Genomic DNA, 22,544 nt, shown 5'->3' on the forward strand with positions numbered 1-22,544 from the left:
GTTGTATCTGGAGAGGGAGTACATGGGATTTTGTTGTAGTTATTGCAAATCAGAGTTTCTGTAAGAGGTTGATAGTGGTTTGGGTGTCCTGTAGACATTTCTGTTTGCTGGAACTCTTGATCAGCCAATTGTCCAGTTAGGAAAAGACATGGATGTTTCCCCTTCTTAAATTTGCTGCTACTACAGCCAGATATTTAGTGAACACCTGTGGGACATTTGTTACAGTGATTGTAATACCTTGAACTGATAGTGACATCCACTTACCACAAACCGGATGTACCAGCTATGTGCCCAATGGATTGGTACATAAACATATGTGTCCTTCATATCTAATGCAGTTATGAAGTTGCCTTCCTGCAGTAGTGGCATCACATCCTGTAGTGTGTTCGGATAGGAAGTGTTGGTTGGGTAAGTCCAGTATCGGGCGAAGCACTCCGTCCTTTTTGGGTATTATGATGTATAGAGAGTATACTCCTTTCCCTTGATGTTTGAATGGGACAGGTTCTTTGGTCCCTTTTTGTAATTGCCGTTTTACTTCTTTCTTCAGCAGGTGAAGATGATGAGGATTGATGATGTGTTTTCTTGGTGGGATATTTGGTGTCTGAATTTTGAGATCTAGGCAATAACCCTGCCTGATGATGTCTAACACCAACTGGCCTAATGTTACTACAATCCACAACTGAGGGAACTGTTGTAGTCTTCCCCCAACAGGTGGTGTGTGATCAGGGGGAATGATTGGTAAGTCACTGTTTTGAGGTGGAGGCTTCCTATGTGGGTGTTCCTCTACGTTTGCCTCTTTTTTTAAATCCACCCTTGTACTGTCCTTTCTTTGACTGCTGATTGTATTGTTGTTGTTGTTGGAAACTTGGGGTTGCTAGGGTGTTATTCTTTGAGGCCCCTTTTCCTTGGCATCTCCGAAAAGGCTGGTGTTTTTTACTAGAGGACTGCAAGGCTCCCATTGATTTTGCAGCCTCTGTGTTCTTTTTTGTTTCCCAAGTTGAGTGTCAACTTCTGGATCAAAGAGATACTCACCATCAAATGGTATGTTTAAAATGTGCTTTTACACTTCTGACTTGAACCCTGATATATGAAGCCATGCATGTCGACGTTGCATCACCAAGGAATTAATGCTTTTTGTAGCAGTGTCTGCACTATCTAGAGCACACCAAATTGTTGCGTTTTATATTTGTCTTCCTTTCACAGCCGATCTTCCCCTTTTTCCTTGTACTGCTCTGGGAGATGCTGGAATAGTTATTCGATTGCATCCCATGTAGCTCTATTATAGACTGATAGGAGGCCCACTGAATTCGCAAAGCTCCAGTGACTGGCATGTCGTGTCACAGTCCTTTTTCCTGCTGCCTCAATGCACTTAATCTCCTCCTTAGGAGCTGGAACTTCCTTGTTAGCTTAGGATGCTGCTCTTTTACGAGCTGTAGTGACGTACAAGGAGTCTGTATTTGGATGTCCTCTGATATAGTGAGGGTCTGAAGGTGAAGGCCTCTACTTTTTTTCAATCCTTGGTGTAAGTACCCTTGAGTTGACTGGGTCTTTAAAAATGTCTTTATCAGAGGTAGATTTTAGACTGTGTGTTCTATTCTACCAGGAAATCTGTTTTCGTCTCTGTAGTTTCCATTGGCAATTTTTGATATTCTTGTCCTCTGTATTACAATATGATATGAGGAGGTATCATCAGGTGCTTTACTGGGGATAGGTGGTTCTATGTCAGCATCTGGAAAGACCACATCATAGTCATCCCACCAGTCTGAACTGTGTTGTGTATCACCCTGTGAGTCAAAGCAGTAATCCTTATGCTCAGGTCTGTGCCCCACCTCAGCTTCTTGAGAGGGTGCGGGTGATATGTGTTGTGATAGGGGATGAGTTAATGGTGTGGGGCATATGGCCCTACGTTCTGTTGCTACTCTTTTTGGTAGTGCTCCGGAACATCTAATTATTGACCTTTTGGATGTTTCTTTAGGGCGCAGCTTCTGCATGAATTCATGAAGGCCATCAAAAACAATTCCTTCTTTCTCCTGGAGTATTGTTTTTTCTGTGCCTTTCCCTGTGTCTCTGGCACTGTTGTTGTTGCCAAGGAAGTAGGTTTTGTCTTTGGTGTTGTTGAAGCCAAGGTTTTCTTCGGCATCAAACAGTGAACATAGTCTTTTGCCTCTGTTGGAGTTGAGGAATGTTTAGAATCCATATGAGCCAATGCTGATCAATTATTTGGTTCCGAGTGCTTGTCCGGCGCCAACATGGGTGTTTTGTCAGTGTTGATGTGTGGGTCGAGGTGTCTAACTCCATGACTTTTTGGAGGTTTTTGGTGCCCAATCAGGACCGGGAATATTCTCTTACTGTTTCGGCTCTGAGTCACGCTTCAGTGTTGACCAGAGCCCGAGAGCTATCTTGCACGTGGCACTGAGGGGGAAGCTTATGTAGGATTTTCTTTAAGTGGGGTGAGTCGATTGTACTCACAGCCCTTAGTGTCATCTTTATTCTTGGCCCTGACCCTGGCAGCAGAGCCTGGTGTGTAGTGTCCTCAAACTGCACATCAGACTCTTCTCCCCACTGGACTAACTGGAGGCAACGCAGTGAGGGCTGGTGATGACGTACCTCCCTCCGGCTGTGGCATCGGCATCTACTTCACCCTCGCTGGTGGGCTTCTTCTGAGGAGAACTCCACCTCCAATGCCATCTCCATATTGTGAGTTACTCTGTGATCTCGTCTGCTTCATAGCGTTTTCTTATTTTTAAATAAGTTACACGTGGCACAATACTGTTCTTTGAGCTCCGGCGACAGACACAGGTTACACATATTGTGGGTATTGGAGCAGGTGTACTTTGCCCGCACCAAAGGCACTTTCTAACGGGACTGTCCTTTTTAGCCTCCATTACCTGGAGAGAGACATTCTCAACGTGTGTGGGGGGGCTATGATGTTGAAGTCTACTGCTTCCGATTGGCTCCTACATGGTTCTAACAGTCGCAGGAGCCATGTGTACGATTTTGTTGTTGATTTCCGATCTGTTGTATCCGTTAGGTGCCTGTAGGCAGTATGGGTGTTGAAACTTTCAGAGCTCTGACGCAGTCCATCCGAACCAGATGGCAGAAAAAAAATAATCTAACAACAGAGCAGATGAACATGTGCAAACAAATTGCAGAGCACTGGCCTTAAACTAGATGGCAGAAGTGTGCATAGCATGTGTATCTGCAGCCAACACATGCTACAAATTTAAATTACCATTTACTCAGCAAAGTTAGGCCTGAACCAGACTTTGGGCTTAGAACTTGGCTGGAACATTTTCCAGTCCTTGCTATTCCTTGGATTTAGAGGAGGGGAAAAGCAAGGTATCTCATAGCCTTCTGTAACTCACACCCTACCCAAACACATGGTGCATTTTCTTATTACAATATTTTCTCAAATGTCTCTTTACGAATACACCAACACAAAATATGAATGAGACACATAAACCAGCAGCCTCTGCGTTATGCAGCGCAAAACAAATGTCCCAAAAAAATAATGACAAATAAATAAATAAATTAAATAAATAGATAACAGGAATCTGACCTGCAAGGTCCAACTTGCTACTAAGATTTACTTCAGTTCCACCGTACTCCAAACCTGTTTGCTTTATTACTAGTGGATCAATCACCACTAGAAACCAGATCATGGTTTTACCCACTGCTAAAACAAGCTGCAGCCACAGATATGGTCCTTCAAGCTTCATAATCATCTTTACATCAATAAAATTTAAAAAAACAGGGAAGAAATGCTACACCGCAGACCTGCTCTCAACACCCAAAGATCCTGTCAGTGGACAGTTAACTCTGCCCATTCAACAGTAACTTAAACACCCACCTTCTACTCTATTTATAGGTAATCCTAATTTGGGATAAGACTTCCAGGACTCCTGTATCAATATTGCTCTCCAATACTATAAGGGGGAAAAATATCTTATGCATATTTTCATGTAAAAGTGAACAAACAAATAATATACACCACTTAAAAATACACAAACATGATTTAGGATAACCAAGGAGCCCTGCCATGTTCGATAATGAACCAACACTTTTAAACAAACTGCTCAGGAGTACAAAAAAAGACTGCTCCATAACAAGCAACAAGACGAACTCTGACACCAATTTACACTAAAGACTTGAATAACTAGAAAGAAATCACTTTTATGTTTACATATTTGTTATTAAAGAAAACAATCACTATAGAAAAATCCTACAAACTCTTAAGTCAGCTTTCTTACATACATTTAGTGTAACAGAACATTTGCTAAAGACCCTTAAAAAATGACTTAATTATGTATTCTAGAGTAAAATGGTTAACCAGAGACATAAAGAAGGAAGAAGAGAAACACAGATTTAAAAATGAAAGTGCAGCTAAAAGAGAGGCATGAGGTATGGGACCACACTGTCACCTCTATTGTTTGCTTTCGCAGTGGAACCAATGGTGCAATTACCGATAATCGCATCAGGGGCTTTAAAAGGACAGAGACAAAGGGTCTCCCTGTATGTGGACAACCTACTCCTTTATGTGGGTTGGTCGGAGATTTCAGGACCAGTCATCATGGAGATTCCAAATTCTTCTGGGAGGTGCTCAGGCCTATTGCTTAAGGATATAGATTATTATTTACATTTGGATGTTCAGATCAGACATTGGCATGGTCACTCCAAGCAGGGTTGAAAATCATAAGCTCTGGGTTCCGATACTTGGGGATACAAATTTGTGATAGTGCCACACAAGCTAGGGTGGCTAACATAACATCTTTACTTAATGCTGTTCGCTGTGATATGCAGTGGTGGTCTAGATTGCCCCTATCGCAGCTAGGAAGAGTTACACTGATAAAATGATCACCCTCCTAAAAACTGTTTATATTTTATAGAACTACCCATACTGTATACTGGGAACAATTATGAACCTCTTCACTTCAGCATTCACTGCAGTCATAAGGGGTGGTGGCCCACATCGAGTGGCCTTTACTAAAGGTTGTAAATCAACATACAAAAGTGGATTTGACAAAGCATTTCACCTGCTAGTTTTAAAAGACTGGATATATGGCTCAGCAGAAGGCCTGGTGTACAGACCTCAGGGGTGAGGAGTCATGGGAGCAACTTCTTCCCTGTATTATATTTAAGGGGAGAATCCATCACTGAATATGCCCATGCCACAAATATGGCTTTGTAAGTCTGGAAAAAGTCACTTAAATGCTTCTGTTGAGATGGGAGGTTCACTAGTGGGACTCCTAGATGATGTAGCATTCTATTACCACAGGTTAGTGCACCCAAAGAATTGCAGAGTTGGAATTATCAACCCTTGGACGCATGATAAAGATGAATTGCCTAAAGTCATCATCAAGGCAAATTTGGATTAGAAAAGTCTCAGTTCTTTAGGTACCTAGAGTTACAACACACACTCACACCCTATGTGTTCCAGATCGCAGATTTGCCCACATGCAACCCACTGGAAGCCAAGCTGATCATGTATCGCAAACCAGAAGGTGGTCAGTTATCAAGTAAATAGATGCCATTGGCTATAAATATACCGACTCATTCCCCGACTTGAGGGAAAAAAGGTAAAACAACTTGGGTCAACTTGACGACTTTGAATAAGCATTTGCATCAATGGGCTCTTGTGAAACTGTGATCTTGGCACTCTTCCAAGTGATTCAGTTTGAGTAGCAGCATCACATCTACCCATCACCACACCGGCCCTGGCAGATGAATAGAAGCACTAACCATAACTGTAATCATTGTAATGTAATGGATGGTGACTGTCAGAAATTGGGTTGTTGGTTGACTGGGGTGTGAGCCCTGTTCAAGCAGCAACCACAATCCTTGCCAGGATAAAGCACAAGCAAATCCCAAATTAATCCGTGCTGAGACCCATGGTAGCTTGGTACAGAGCTGACAGGCTAGATAAATAGAGCTTAATTTAATAAATAAAACAAGACCAAAATGACAAAAATCCAACCATTAATTCATTTTTAAAGAATAAACTGCAAAATTGCTTCTAAAACAAAAAGTGTCAACTGTGGCTATCTGGTCGGGCTTGGCCGGGTCAAAGTCAAATGTTCAGGCTGACCACAATGGAGAACGGGTCGGATACAGTCCCAGATCATCCCTGCTGAGGTTTTATCTTCTCAACTTTTGTGTCAAGAGTCCCATTCGTGTTGAAGAGGGTCGCGGGGAGCAAGGACAGTGTCACTCGTGGTGTTTGCCGTGGTGCAAAGAGCAGGCTGGGCATCGTAGATAGGCATGCTAGAGCTTCGAGCTATGGGTCCTCCATGGGCAATCAATGCTTGATGTGCGAAGAGACAGGCTGGCAGTGGCTTGCACTGATTTTCTGTACCAGCGACACTGTTCCGGTGCGAACTCGCCCGTTGGCTGTTGCAAACAGCCTGTGAGCCACACCAAGAGTTCAGGACATGAAGGACACCACTTGGGGGTCAAGAACTTGCTGCTGCTGCTGGGTCCCTGAGCTGTTTTGCCATTTATGACCAGGAGGCTCAGATCAAGAGGCCATCAAACTAGCGCTTGGAGTCACTTTGGGGTCCTTGGGTCAAGATGCGGTTGCAGGTCCAGTTCTTCTTCCCCAGGCAAGACAGCAGCGGCTCAACACAATAGGGCAGCACTCATGCAGAGTGGCAGTCCTTGTAGCACAGCAGTCCTTCTTCCTGGAAGAGTATCCACAGGTTCAGAAGTGTACTGAAGAGTTGGTGTCTGAAGTTTTTCTTTTATACCCAGTTGTGCCTTTGAAGCTGGGCAGAAGGTGCTAGAGGTTTGCCTCTGAAGTACCCAGGAATCCTGCATTCTCAGTCCTGGCTCCACTCAAGACTAACTACAGGGGGCATACAGACCTTTGTGTGGAGACAGGACACGGCCTACCCAGATGTAATTGGGGTTGTGCCCAGCTCCAACCTCCCACCTGGCCTGTGATGGCCCATCCAAGCATACTTAAACTCCCTATTGTGTGAGGCTGTCTAGGAGGAATACATAAAACTCAACAACCAGCCATACCCGATCATATGACCATAGACAGGCTACATGCACTAAATGGCTAAGGCGAGAAAATGCAAACTTTCTAAAGATGGCATTTTCAGAATTGCAATTTAAAATCTGACTTCACTACGTTAGGATTTAAAATTAGGATTCCATAGACACCAAACATGAACGGCCCATCCCCCTTTTTTTTTTTTTTCTTTACACAGGATTTTATTACTTTTACGCCTGAACATACAGTGCAGTACGAGTCATGGGCAGAGCACAATCTGGATTTATACTTCCGCAATGCATATATTACACTTCCATTGCATATTTTTGGTTAAAGTATATGAAACCAAGCAATGCTATTCACTTCGGATTTTTCGACTCATGAAGAAAAGAAAAGAAAAGAAAAAGAGAGAGAGAGTGGCAGAGGTGCCCCCACGAACCACAGCTCCATTTTCATGGACTCTGTGAGTGAGGGGACGCCATTTTACACATGTACCAGACATAGGTCACTACCTATGTCCAGCTACACAATGGTAACTCCGAACCTTGGCATGTTTGGTATCAAACATGTTGGAATCATACCCCAATACTGTTGCCAGTATTGGAAGTATAATTCCATGCACTCTGGGGGCTCCTGAGAGGACCCCCAGCATTGCTCCTACCAGCCTTCTGGTGTTTTCCAAGCAGCCCAAGCTGCTGCCACCCCTCAGACAGGTTTCTGCCCTCCTGCTGCTTAATCAGCTCAAGCTCAGGAAGGCAGAAGAAAGGATTTCCATTGAGAGAGGGGGGTTAACACCCTCTTCCTTTGGAATTAGGTGTTGCTTGGCTTGGGAAAGTTAGCCTCCCCAGGCACATTTGGCGACGACCTTGCATAAACCTGTCTGCACCGGTTCAGGGACCTCCAGTCCCTGCTCTGGTGCGAAACTGGACAATGGAAAGGGGAGTGACCACTCCCCTGTCCATCACCACCCCAGGGGTGGTGCCCAGTGGTCATCCAGAGGGTCCCTTGATTCTGCCATCTTGAATTCAAGGTGGACGAGGCCTCTGGAGAGCATCTGAGTGGCCAGGTCAGGCAGCCCAGTCAAGATAGATCACCTGGCTAGGTGACCAATCCCCCTTTCAGGGCTATTTAGGATCTCCCTCTTGGGTCGGTCCTCCGATTCGGCTTGCCAGATTCCATCAGGACTCATCTGCAAACTCTACTTCGACTTATGGACACTGGAACTGAAATTGACACTGCATCTGCTAGGAACCAACAACCTGCATCCACAACAAAGACTCTACTCGCAACATTGTTTCAATGACTCCTTCCAGCTTCTGCAACATTTCCCCGGCTGTCTATCTTCTGAGGGCAGCAAATCTTCAGCCTGCATGAGAAGGAAGAATGAATCTCCCTTGGAGTGGAGTCACTCCCCTGCATCCGCAGGGACCAACTGCAAAAACGATCGGCTGCGTGTATCTCTTCTCATCCTGAGCTGCATGGATCCTGCATCATGGGTGGTAGTCTGGAGTGGTCCCCTTGATCCTCTATCAGCTGTCCAACTTAGGCAGAGAGAAGCCCTTGCCTTCCCATGCAGTAGAGTACCCCCGTGCACCACAACTCTTGCAGCTACCAAGGCTTGTGGCATCTCCTCCAAGGGATCCAAGGTAGCCCCAGCCCCCAGCACTCTTCCCTGCAATGCACAGTCCTCTGCGTGCTTCTCCTGCAGCGTGGAACAATTTTCAAGTTGTGCTTCATAGGCTCCTCTGCGACTCCTGGTTCCTCTTCCAGTGGGTCTCCTGTGGGGGCAGCATTTTCTTCTGTGGACTCTCATCCTTGCTGTGGGTTGGGTCCTCCTGGACTTTGCTGGTCCCCGGGAGCTCCACTGTTGCTTCATTGCGACTTCTGCCTTTGCCAAGGCTTGTTGGTGGCTATTCCACACCACTGACCAACTGCAATCTTCTATCCGGCGTGGGACATCGACTGCATCCTCCAGGAACTCTTCTCCGGCTCCAGGGCTGCATTGTTGACCATCTTCGTCCTACCATCGACGAACTCCTGCAACCACAGATAGGTGGGTAGTGGCTCCTGTCACTACCGGACACTCCTGCATCTTCTGGACTTGGTCCCGTTCTTCCACAGGTCTTCCTCTTCAGGAATCCACCGCTGGTTTCTTGCAGTCTTGTCTGGGTGTTTAATTTTCTTCCTTTTAGTCTTTTTGGGTGGTTTGAGAAAAATCCAGTAACTTCCTGGTCGCTGGAGGCACTGTGGTACTTACCTTTGGGGTTCCCTAGTTCCTCCTGCTCCAATCTACACATCTCCCTTACCTAGGTGGGCGTCCTGCATTTGCATTCCATTTTTTTGGTATATGGTTTAGGCTCCCCCTAGGGTCACTATTGCCTATTGCAATTTGTACTGTTTTCTATTACTATTTATGCCTATTTCTGATTACTAGTGTACATATCTAGTGTGTTACTGACCTCCTCTATTGGAGGGTTGCCTCTCTAGTACTTTTTGGTAATTCTATCGCTAAAATAAAGTACCTTTATTTTTGTAACACTGAGTGTTTTCTTTCATGCGCCTTGAGACCCGCATAGCGCCTTGAGACCCGCACGGGTGAGTAGCGCGCTTTATAAATGTTAATGATTTGATTTGATTCATGTGTGTAAATGCTGTGTGACTACAGTGGTATTGCACGAGCTTTGCAAGTCTACTAGATAAGCCTTGGCTGCTCATCCATAGCTACCCCGAGAGAGCCTGGCTTCTAGACACTGCCTACACAATGCTAATAGAGGATACCTATTAAGTGTAAGTACCTTAGGTACCCACAACACTCCAGGCCAGCTTCCTACACCCGTTCTATACAATGCGGGCGCCGCACCTTTTGTAGACCATAGGTTCTCATAATTTTACCCGGGGTTAGACAAGCTCTTAGCAAATAATAGTATCATTTTGAAACTGGTGTTGTGGAGCACCGTGTATATGTTAGCACGGACTGTGGCCCATTGGGTGTCTGTAATCAGGAGTTCAACATTGTCCGCCCATTTTTGATGTGGTTCATCTAGAGGTGTATTAACATCTGCCCTGAGTACCAGATATAAGAGCGTGGTTGCCCGTCATTTGCCGGCTGTGGTGCAGTGTGTGCTACTACTGTGGTGATCCATTGATCCCTTTCCTCAATGGTTTCATACATCATTGTCACTTTACGATGTAGCAGGAACTGCCCTGGGGCAACTCATAAGTTTCTATCATTGCTTGAGAGGACAGCAATTCACCATCCCTTAAAAAGATCACCCACACAGGTTATGCCATACGTTGCCCATTCTGTTACCCCCCTGTAGCACTCCTGTCCTGGTTATACTCCCCAGGGCCTGCAAAAGTAAGTCTGGGGAGTATGGTTTGAGGGTTTGGGTGCGCTGTAGGTAACCCAGCTAGCAGTGTCTGGAATTCTCCCATATTGTCAGAGGGAGGTTTTTTGGGTGTCAGGAGGATCTGAAACAGTTCCCCGATGGCTGGGGTGCCCCCATGGACCTATCCTTCAAGCTCAGTTGGACATGAAGTCTTTGATTTGGGCTGCCAGGCAGTACAGTTCTAGCTGCCCCTGACCTCGTCTCCCATCAGTAGTGGGCCTGCGCAATGTGGCCATTGCCACTCTATGCTTGCCCACACCCTGTTTAAGTTCACCATCAGAGTTTAGTCCAGTAAACAATTTGCAGGGGATCACAATTGGTAGCAACAAAATAAGGTAGACGGGGGCGCGCCACCTTCTTTGTCACCGCTATAAGTCGAGCCGCACTTAGGGGAAGAGTTTTCCAAAACCCCACACTCGTGTGGAAGACTAATGGCCGCACCTATGTTGCCCTCTAGGATATCTTTGGGATTGGGATACACCCAGACTCCTAGATATTTGCAGGAACCCTCTCACATGAGCCCACAGCAGCCCCATTGCCTCTGTATTTGATGGTTCAATGGGAACACCAGTGATTTCTGCCAGTTTATGCGAAGGCCAGAGGTGGTGCTGAACCGGTCCAGCAACGATATAGCTTCAAGGAGGTCTCTTTCCGCCTTAGCCAGAAATAAGAGCATATCATCCGCGCATAATTAAATTTTGTGGGAGGCACCTCAGCGGTATCAGCCCCTGGCATGAGGGCCGTGCCTATGCTCTGCTGGCCAATGGATCGACTGCGATGGCAAATAAGAGGGGTGAAAAGGGGCAGTCCTACCTGGTTCCTCGAACAACCACATAGGAATTGGATATTACTCTACCAGCCCGCGCCTGTGCAAGGGGCCTGATGTAGAGAAGTTTAGTCCAATGAGCAAATCCCAAACCCAGTCCCATCGTCTCCAACACCTTGTACAGGTAGTCCCATCCTAGGCTGTCAAATGCTTTCTATGCCTATTGCAACTATCACTGCTCTGTCATCCTCTGGGCCGAAAGTTTCCAAGATAGAGAACAATCTGCGCATGTTCATGGCTGTGTTTCATCATCCTGGGATAAATCCGCTCTGGTTGGGGTGTACAAGCTTTGCCATGCGTGGGGGGAGGCGGATGCCAATATGCGATTCAGAAGTTCACAGTCCACACTGAGCTTCAATAGCAGCCGGTATGATTTGAAATCTTGGAGGGGTCACCCTGGTTTCAGCAAGGGGATCACTAGCGCTCCCCCTGTGGTGGTTGGAAGTCAGTTGGCATCTCCAGCTGCAGCAGATAAGTCAACTAATTTGAGAGCAAGGCCTTCTGCGTATGCTGCATACAACTTCACAGGAAAGCAGTTAGTTCCCAGTACTTTCCCCTGGGCCATGTTCTTAATGGAGGATCACACCTTCTGTACCATTATAGGGTTTCTAGTTCCTCATGTGTGGTAATGCTGCAGGTTCCAAGAACACCTCCAGGTTGTCCTGCGGCATCCCGAGGGGAGAGGCATACAATTGTTTATAAGGGTCTTCAAATCTGTAGTTGATATCATCCTGGCCATAGAGGCTTACACCTATATCTGATCCTACTTCCAGTATTTGGGAGGTGGAGTTAGTGAGCCATGCCAGCAGAATCTCTGCCTTATTGTGCTCTGCATGCGCCTTAATCACATATTTGTGAAGGTCGAAACACCTGACTTTCTAACCAGACTGCCAGCTGTTCTTTAGCTTCAAGGAGTTGTTGTAGCCCGCAGTTAAAGGGACGAGCTTTCTCCAAGGCTCTCAAAGCCTCCTCCTGAGTCTCAACTTCTTGCATGAGAGTTCATCGGACCCCCACTACTTCGGCAATGCACTGGCCCCTCAATACAGTCTTGCAAGCATCCACTGGGAAAGGGGGGGACGCAGTTGATTGTGCACGATCTACGAAGTAGTCTCTGGTGGCCTCCTCTATGGTCTGTCGGAATGCTGGGTCATCTAAGGCTTCTACTGAGGTCGCCAATCTGGAATTTTGGGATGCTCCCTGTGCCAGTCCAGTGACATCAGTATTGGATTGTGATCCAATACCATGTGACAGAGGTATTCTACGTGTCATACTGTTCTGTGCACCTACGGGGAGCAAAGTAAAGTATCCAACCTTACTTGTAAGCCGTGCATGCCAGAATAAAAGGAATAATCCCAGCTCCCCGGGTGGAGTCTTCTCCAGGAATCTATGCAACCTCATCTCTGCTGCCAGTTGTGGAGCGTTCGTGACAGCTGTACCACTGGAGAACCACTCAGGGATGAGTGTGAACAGTCAAGGGTAGAATCAGTGACACTATTATAGTCTCTCCCAAGAATAATAAATTGAGTCAGGTGTAGGGCCAGTGTGCAGGAAAGTGTGTCGAAGAATCCACCTCTGTCTGTTTTAGGAGCATAGAGTCCAACAATGGTCAGATCTTGACACGCCAGCCTGCCCGATATGAGGACATATATCCCTTTAGGGTCTATAAGTTCACTATGCTTCTGAAATGTGGCCCCTGGTCGAACTCAGATCACAACTCCCCCTCGCAAAAGCAGAGTATGTTGTGGTGTGCAACTGTCCTCCAGCGCTCATGGAGCACATCCCTCTTCTAACATGCCAAGTGGGTCTCTTGCAGGATGGCAATAAGAGCTCTGTGTCTCTTTAGATATTCATGAACTTTGTATTGTTTTGTCATGCTGTTTAAGCCCCTGACATTCCAACTAATTAATGTATGTCAGGTGGGATGGCCAGGGCAGGGTCGCATCACAGCAGCCTCTCACTCAGGAGGAGATCAAGAAGGGAATTGGTGTGACCTGCCACCACCCAAGGAGTGTGGTAGGAGAGGCAGGGAACGTTTGCAACAACAACTCAAAAAACAGCACAACAATGGCCCAAATCACCTATCCCAGGACGAGAAGTGAACGCACACCCATCCAAACTAGAAGCCAACTAGGCAACATTTGCGCAGTCTTCACATGCATAACTTGAAAGTAGGGGGGTGCTCTCTACTGAGCGCCTCCCAGCTTTGCTTTCTGACATCTCAATACTAACAAGAATTAGAGTGAGCCAATCTCGCCTCAACCATCAGGGTCCGTCGTCATGACATTTGGAAGGGTGCCTGCATTTCCCTCAACTCGGGGTCAGCATTTTTCTACATTTGGCATACATACTCTTGCCCCAATCAACGTTGTTCATCATCACTACGAAGGATAGGGCGCATATTGTTTCCCGTCCCCCACCACAGGGTCAGCACCTTACTTAATTGGAAAGAATATTACATCAGTTTGCCAGCTGTTTTGGGTGTCACCTGTGGGAGGGAAACATCAGTGATACACAATATGTCTGAGGCCTGGTCCGAGTTCGCCAGGTCATCACACCCCAAATCTGACAGGGGAGCGGATCTCACCCCACTGATAGCTGCCATCACCTCTACCACTCTTTGATGCTCATGCAGGGCCTGGGACCGTGACTGAATCACCCTTGTGTCAGTTTTTGTCCTCCTCATGGTTCGCCAGGCGCCACATTGTGTGTCCAGGGTGGGACTGCCTTCTCGACGAGGAAGCTGTTCAATGCACTTGCAGGCCTAGGCCATTGAGTTGTTATAGTTGACCCTAAGATGAGGAGGGAAAAGCATTGCATGGGTAATGCCCAGTTTCCTGAGTTGCATTTTTGCCTTTGTGAATGAGGCTCTCTGCTGCTGTACTGCCTTAGTAAAGTCTGGGAAGATCATAACTCTGTTTTCCACAGTTACTTTTCCCTTTAGCCAGGCCTGGGTCAAACTATTGTCGCTGTCTTTGAAATGCAATACCCTCTAGCAATGGCAGGTCGAGGTCCCGCCCCAGAGGGTGGAGGCCAAGCGTAAAGAACAGAGAGAGGCACTCAGGTGCTATCTCAATGCAGAGCCAGGTCTCCATAAACGCAGTCATGTCGGCACTAGAGCACTCCAAGCGCTCGGGCAAACAAATGATCTGTAGGTTGTTCCTCGGTGCCCTGTTCTCAGCATCCCCTGACCGTAGTTCTAACACTTTCACCCCATTTTCCATCCCCATTAGCAGCTCTCTCACCAAAGCCACCGCTGGGCTTATGACTTCCAAGGTTCGCTCCGTCATTTTGACGCTCCTGGCTAATCATCTGTGGTCATCTTTGAGGAGTCCCAGGTCTGTGACCATAGTATCTATTTCGAGCTCCAGTGCCTTGTGGGAAGCTGCTATTGCTTGGAGAATAGTGTCCAGTGTTGTGCCACTGTGACCTTATAACTCAGGTCCTGCAGTCGCAGTGGTGGCTCCTGGTGCAGTAGTAAGTCTCCTGGCCTTGATTAGGGTCTCTAGCGTCCCTTTTCTTCGAATATTTTCCCATTGTGGCATGGTTCAGTGGTTTGGAGGGGTGATACAGTGCTGTAGTCTCTGTGAGTGGGCCCCGTGCCACTGGCAGTGACTGACCTGGGCCAGGCCAGACTGTTGTGATTGTCAGGCGATCAGACCATTGTTCCATGAGGCCCCAGAGGCCAGTGGGGTCAGAAGCAGCACACCGACCTTGCCATGGAGTGTAACACACTGCAGAGTCCAAGGCAAGGATATATGCAAAAAGTGGTCACAGCAATGTAGGGGTAACTGGGCCCTCTGCACTGTGCTCTCCAAGTGGTTTCCTGGGGGCTCACTTCTGGCCGCCATGGTACAACCTTCAGACCCAACTTTGCCCGCTTCACTCTGGGCCTACGTTGGGTGCCAGGACGCAGTGGGTGAGTAAAAGCAGTGTCTGCTGCGCGGAGGAGGCCAGCATTTTTGCGTGCCTCTTCAGCACCTATCAAGCGTGGTGGCGGAGGGTCAGGAGTTTCCCTCTTCGAGGGACTGCATAGAGAAAGTCACCCTCTTCCCCCACTGGTGTTCTCGATTCATCTTAGGGGCCAAGTCGAGCACTCAGGTTGGGAGGGTCGTGTCTCTCCTCACTTCTTGGGTAGTCACCATATGAAGTGTGCCTCTTGCCCTTTCAGTGCTCCCTGCCTCGCAGCTCCAGTGTATCAATGGCCCTCAGGGCCCCAGAGTAAGTCTCTGCCACGCTACAGTGTGTATCGAGTCACTCCTCTCACCTGAGCTCTTGATCGTTGCCACTGTGTCCCCCCCCCCTTGCCCAGCTCATTCACATGGTGTAGAGATTAGTGCGCTGTCCCAGGTCTGCGGGACCTAATGTAGCCACTCTCTCATAGGTTAATTCTGCACCGGCGGGAGCGGGGGGGGGGGGCGGGGTTCGCTAGCACCCAGCCAGGTAAGGGCAGGACCAGAGCCATGTGGAGGTGCCCAGACAGGCGGCCGAACCTGTAGAAACCCCTCAGAGCAGGTTCCTCCAGCACCGACGTTCTCCAGCCATTCCTCATTCCAGCACACCTTGAGAAGAGCCCAAGGGGTCCAGCGACCAGCACTGCCCGCGGCCCAGGTCTTGCGGTGGTCATGCACAGGCACCAGTCCAGGTGGTTGCCATTTTTGTCTGCCGCTCCATCTTATGCTCGGGCAGGACACTATGCTGTTCAAGCAGGGCAACTACTCGTATAGAGAGAGGGCAGCGGGTTACCCTCGCCGAGGTTTGTGGGGTGAGATCAGCTGCAGGCATGCCAGTTGGGTCTAGATGGCAGAGCTCGGTGGGAGCCTCACAAGTTCGCTTCCTACAGCCCCCCTCCCCCCAAGTGGTTATCCCTTCCCATTTGGAAATTACCTTTATAAAATGTAATTCGGCAAGCCCAATATTATCCTGTGGTAGAGATAGGCCTTGCAGAAGTGAAAGAATTTAAGAGTTTTTCACTACTGGGTCATGTAAAACTTAACAGTACATGCCCTACTTTCTAAAGACAGTGCACCCTGCCATCTTGGCTGTCCAGGAGCTACCCTAGGGGTGACCTATGTATAAAAAAGAACGATTGAAACTGGCAAATGGTTTATTTTGCCGGACCGAAATGGCAGTTAAAACTACACACAGGGTCTGCAATGGCAGGCCTGAGACATGTTTAAAGGGCTACATAAGTGAGTGACACAATCAGTTCTGCAGTCCTGCAAGTAGCATTTAATTTACAGGTCCTGGGCATATGTAGTTGCCACTTTACTAGGGGCTTATAAGTAAATTAAAAATGACAATTGGGGGTAAGCCAATAATATCATATTTTAAGGAGTGAGCCCATGCACTTAAGCACTGGTTAGCAGTGGTAAAGTATGCTGACTCCTAATACCAGCAAAAACGAGTTCAGGAAAAATGGAGGAGGAAGGTAAAAAGTTTGGGGGAAGAACACCCTTAGGCTGACAGGTGGAACAGTGACTTTCTACATACTACATGGAGGTTTGTGGCACTCTGTCCCTTCTGGGACATCACAAGTGGCGCTCTGAACGAAACACTGGGTCCACCACTAAATTGCACTCCTAAAATGGCCCAACTGAATATAGTAGATGACAAAGGATTCCCACATGCTAGAAGGACTCAGCAACGACCGGATTTTGTTATTGGTATAGAGGATATAGCATGCCATTGATGCAGCCTACCCCCTCCTTTGGAGATGGCATGGAAAGCTTGTATGGCTATGTGTTCCATATTTGAAAAACCTATCATGAAGCCTTTAGAAGCATACCAAGGTTTGGGGCTCTTTGGGGGTGGATGAAATTAATATAAGGATGGTGTTTGAGGTAGAAAGCATTTTATATGCTTATTTGAGTGTTTGTACTGTAGGCCGTTTTTATCACTGTGTTGGCATGACACAACAAGGAAATGTTCTTTGCAATAAGTACAGTCAGTGTGAACTTTGAAAAATGTGGCTATAAAAAAAATAATACAATGTTTTGTCATTGCGTTATGCACTAAAAATCTAATTACATGATGATAAAAATGGAAGAGCAAAAGAAACAAACCTATGAAATCACAACCAAGAAAACCCTGTCCCTTTCCAACCCCAGCCAAGGTAAGTAAAATAAGAGTCAACCCAGGATGAAACAATACACTCTACTCCCAAACACCCCATCTCTCAGGTTCCCTGCACCAACATTTATAGATAAGCCAACCAGGAAAGGAGACCTCATTTCGCCATATGATTTCTCACCTTCAGTAACACTTTCTTGCTAGTGAATAAGTTAGCATTTAAGTCACTAAACAGGAAATGGGGCATCACTGATTTTTTCAAAATAGGTTTATTCTGAATATTGCTCTCTATGGTGTATAGCGCAGCAGCACAAGACCATTTCAAAAGGGACTATGCCATTTCTCAAAAACCTCAAGAGGGCTTATAGGCAGCTTGTAACAGCTGTCACTCAGCAGTCAGCCGCATGTCCCAAAGATCCTGCAGGAGCTTGCTTCTCAGCAGCTGGTGACTCACTGATGAAACACCCAGAACAAAGATGTGCTCTACCTTCCTCATAAGGTTAAATATTTGAACTATTAGCTGAAGCTTTACAATGTATTAAAATAGTTCAGCAATTAAAGGCGTTCATCTCCTCTACAGCTCCCCTACGCTTAGCAACCAGTCCTCCAAAACCCAAACACCACTATTGAACACAGGTGACAGTTTCTCGCTGTAATCCCCACCCCTCTAACCTTCCATGAAGACACTCCACTGCTTAGCACCTCTTTCACACCCATCTCTTTGTTATCTGTCTTTAAGGTCTGCACGAAAGGTGCTACATGCATGGAGCAAATTCTTCTCTCCACAGGTCAGGTTTGCTTCTTCAAGAAGTTGGTCATACAACTACCTGCTGCTATGCAAGATTAAAAGCTCACCCCTGTGTTTCTATCTCTGAGAACGCCCTCCAAAATCAAAGTCTTGCATAACAGGTCAAGTGCAAAAAAATTGGAGGAGGTAAGATGGAATATTCAAAGTAGAGAGAACGATGTAGCAGTGCTCCCCTAGGGAAACCACAAACCGCACTAAAGTCTCATTCCCTGATTAGAAGTCAGAGCCTCCATGGAGCTCAATGGGAGGGGAATTCTTACCGTAAAGGAGAGTCTAAATGCTGCCTTTTCTAACATCTTCCTCTACCATGCCACCACATCCAAGCACCGGAATAGGAATCCCCATGCCTTCAGGAACAGCTGCAGCCTGTTTCTCTGCCCTTTTGTCTCTGAGCTTTATGGATGCACTGTTGCCTCCCAGTATGAACATCAGTGCTTACCTAAGCAGTTGGCCAGCAAGGGACTGCCACCATTGTATCCACCTCTTATAGCATACAGTGCACACATGACTTTTGATGCCTGGGAAGAAGAAAGGACCTAAAAACATAATATCCGTAGGAACTGGGCCTCTACATTTAGTGCCATCTCATGCATCTTGGATTATTCTAGTCTAATTTAAGTCTAATTTAACCCTGCCGAATGTATCAAGGACTTCCTGAAGGTTAATCGGTTCTATGCTTTCCATCAGTCTATCTTTGGCTTAATTTGAAGATCCAGGTCCCCCACTGTAATATAAAGGCTAGAGTAACACGTGTACCGCTGACCATAAGTAAATGTGGTGAGGAGCCCAGAGTCACTCTTCTCTTACTCTATGGTACCATATTCCAAAATTCCTTCCTATCATTTTCTTGTAAGGCTCAGTAAAGTTTATCACAATTACTCAAATGAAATGTAGATTCCTTTTTGGCAGCTTCTTATACTTTGACCTAAATCTAAGAGTTAAGAAGAGCAAAATCCTCCTTCTGCTTGCAAATCAACCATCTCTTTCTAAACCTGCATGCTTTATTGCACCAATGGTGCAAAACTATATCCTGGTCATTTTGTTGTACACTGCTACCAGATTGCCTGGGGTAAAGGCTAAAATTGTGGGGCTGCTGTATCAACATCCAGGTCCTTCCATTTAACTGCCAATTTATTTGATGTAATCAAACTACTGGGGGGAGGGTGGTAGGAGGAGGGTAGGGGACCTATATAACTATGAAGATGGTTTATCGATAGAGGAAGTAAGATGTAGAACATTTAGACTATAGTCGCTTTCCAACATTTTGGAAGAGCTGGAAGTACAAAATGCTTGATATTTACTATGAAATAATCAACCGGTGAACCCCTAGTATGAGTCCTGCAGTATTTCTTAACAAGATATTTAAGGAAAAACAATCATCTCCTAGTATGAGTTCTGAAAGTATTTCTTAACAAGACATCTGAGGAAAAACAATCATTGTCATGCCTGCACTCCATAAAGAAATAGAAACATTTATTTTTTTCTTTTGTTCCTGCTAATGTTTCCTAAACAGACCTATTTTCTACTCCCAAAATGATTTCAATTTCTGTCCATTAGTTTTGGGGAATCAATCTATGTCTAATTCAATACTGGTTGAGTCCCATTCTCTAGTCTATCTTCTGGATGTTGTATTTCTAGGGATCACAGGTAAGTTCAGTTGAGTTGCCTTCATACCTTGGACAACTGTTGAAGTTGGTAAGATGTATTGACCTAATATGTAATTAAATAATTGGCCTTACACTTAGATGAAGCATGCAGGAGGGTGCCTCGATGACTTGTCATATCAACATTCACCTAGATCAGGAGACCTTTGAACAACACCTCCTGGGCGATTTCTGGAACATAAGTAACATATGATATATAGCATAAACCTGTTTATTGAGTGGAACTAGAGACCATGTCTATTAGGGTCATATGATCTCAAATTTGCACAAAAATCATGAAAGTCCAAGACATCTATTTTTGTAACAATGTGGTGAACAAAAAAAATCAAATTTTGACAGGATATATACATATGGGAATAAATGAGTGAAAGGTATAAGTGGATTATTTTAACTGCCAAAACATTACCATCATTAGTACAAAGGACATCTTAGAAAACAGATTTATTGTATAGCATAAAAGTAACAATTGTGTGCATAACACCAATGAGTCTGAGGCACATTTAGACTCTGAAGGAGGACAAATCTTGCAATAAATATGAAATATACCAAAGAAAAAATACAGCATAACATACAACATACCTTGTTAGAGACTGTCCAGAACTGGCGCTCATTGGTCATGCCATGTAACTCAATGAGAATTTGACGGATCCTCCATGGGTCCATTGACAATATAAGCTGGTGTTCAAGCTGGCCAATGTTCACACTTGCTGATGCTGAAAGAGGACAGAATAAACAGAGAGAGAGAGAGAAAGGTCTTATGTTTCCTGTACAGAGAAGGTAATTAATGGTCAGATTTGACGTCAAGTGACTAATTAATTACACCAATAAATTAGCCTTACTTACTATAAGGAATAAAAAAGAAGTAGTCAATATTTAAGTTTACTTCCCACACTATGAGGGTCATAATGACCTCGGTGGCTGGTGGTAATATGGCGGTAAGTACCACCAACAGGCTGGCGGTACTTACCGCCATATTATGACATTAGCGGGTTGGCTGGAGCCAACCCGCCAATGTTCTACTGCAACCACCATGGCGGTGACAGCCGCCGGGCTGGAGATATCTATCTCTAGCCCGGCAGCGGTCACTGTCCAGCCCGCGGGATTATGACCCCGCCTACCACCATGGTTTTCATTGCTTCCTTACCGCCACGAAAGCCATGGTGGTAGGCACCATCAGTGACAAGGAATACGTTTCCTGTCACTGATAGGGGTCTCCCACACCCTCTCCCTCTCCAAAGCCCCCTCCACCCCCACCCCAACATTCACACCCCTTCACACACACACACACACTTTGCCACAAACATCCACGCATGCAGACATCCACTCACACACACCTGTACACACTTTCAAACATACACGCAGACACAAAACACAACACACACGCACTCACACCTTAATAAATGCACACTTGCATCCAACACGCAACACGCACCACGCACCCGCATCTACGCACACACAAACATAAACACACACACACACTTCCAACACCCCTCCTCCCCCTGTCGGAGACGCGATTTACCTGTAGTCAGGGGGTCCTCTGACAGGAGACGGGATGGGGCGCTACTGTCACCAGCAGCGTCCGCCAGCAGAACACCGCCAGGCTGTATTATGGGTCATAATATGGCCGGCAGTGGTCTACTGGCATGGCGCTGCTGGTGGCAGCGGCACCACCTTACCGCCATCCTGGCCACAGCCAGATTTCCGCCATACTTCTGGCAGAAATCCGGCTGTGGTCATAATACGGTGGATGACTGGTAGGTGTTTTTTACCGCCATTTTTATAATGAGGGCCTATATGTTTTGGTTACTTTACACTACCTAACCTTTTGGCTACAAAAGGTGCGTTTCCAAGCGGCAAGGGAAAGCTGGTCCAAGCAAGTACAGTTCATCAATAGGGCCCATGCTGCCAAGAGGTCAAGTACATATAGAAGCAGTTCTAGACACATATCATTTTAGTGAATAAATAATAAATTTTTATTCTAGACTTAAGTGAAACACTAAGGACAAGTTACTTACCTTCGGTAATGCTTTATCTGGTAGAGACAATATCTAGTTGCAGATTCCTTACTTTAGAATTTCCGAAAGAGTCAGCCTGGATCCAGAGATTTTCCTTGAGCAGTACCCCTGTGCCCTGTTAGGTGTCATCAACTGGCTCCACGTCCGTCCTCGGCATCATCGATGCCAGAAGTGACATTGTGGGACCTATATAGGTGCCACCCCGGATCACTGATGTCAGGTTCTTTTTATGACTTTCCACGCCAGAGCCATGGAGAAAACTGACCACTGGTGCATCAAAATTTGGGTCCTGAAATGGGAAACGCTGCTCTTAGAAATCAGTTTGTAGAACGGGGAGGATAGGTGGGTCGGTAAGGAATCTGCAACTAGATATTGTCTCTACCAGAAAAAGTGCTACTGAAGGTAATTAACTTGTCCATCTGATAGAGACGTGTAGTTGCAGATTCCTTACCTTAAAATAGATACCCATGCAATACCATCCCCGGAGGTGGGTCTGCAAACTAAGATCACACCAGAAAGTCCTGGAGACCCAAACGGACAAAGTGACTATCCCTACGGACATCAATGTCCAGGCATTAATGTTTGGTAAACCTGTGCAGGGATGCCCATGCTGATGCCTCACAGATATCCAGGACTGGAACTCCGCGTGCTAACACAGTGGTTGCGGCTTTAGGTCTGGAAGAAGGAGCATGAAAACCTTTAGGAGGTTGCTTTTTAGCCAGTGTGTAGCACATTTTAATGCAGGGTACGACCATCTGGAGATGGTTCTCTTCTGCACT

The 22,544-nt window shown here is 46.2% G+C and overlaps 1 protein-coding gene across 1 annotated transcript in view; it reads right to left on the reverse strand.

Moving 5' to 3' along the window:
• INTS8 (integrator complex subunit 8) overlaps positions 1-22,544 on the reverse strand; it is a 629,314-nt gene that overhangs the window by 353,320 nt on the left and 253,450 nt on the right. Inside the window, exon 14 of the mRNA XM_069220496.1 lies at positions 20,330-20,463. Coding sequence (XP_069076597.1) covers positions 20,330-20,463 — 134 coding nt within the window. The remainder of the gene's footprint in view (positions 1-20,329; positions 20,464-22,544) is intronic.

Source organism: Pleurodeles waltl, chromosome 2_2 (genome assembly GCF_031143425.1).
Source record: "Pleurodeles waltl isolate 20211129_DDA chromosome 2_2, aPleWal1.hap1.20221129, whole genome shotgun sequence".
Taxonomy (NCBI): Eukaryota; Metazoa; Chordata; class Amphibia; order Caudata; family Salamandridae; genus Pleurodeles; species Pleurodeles waltl.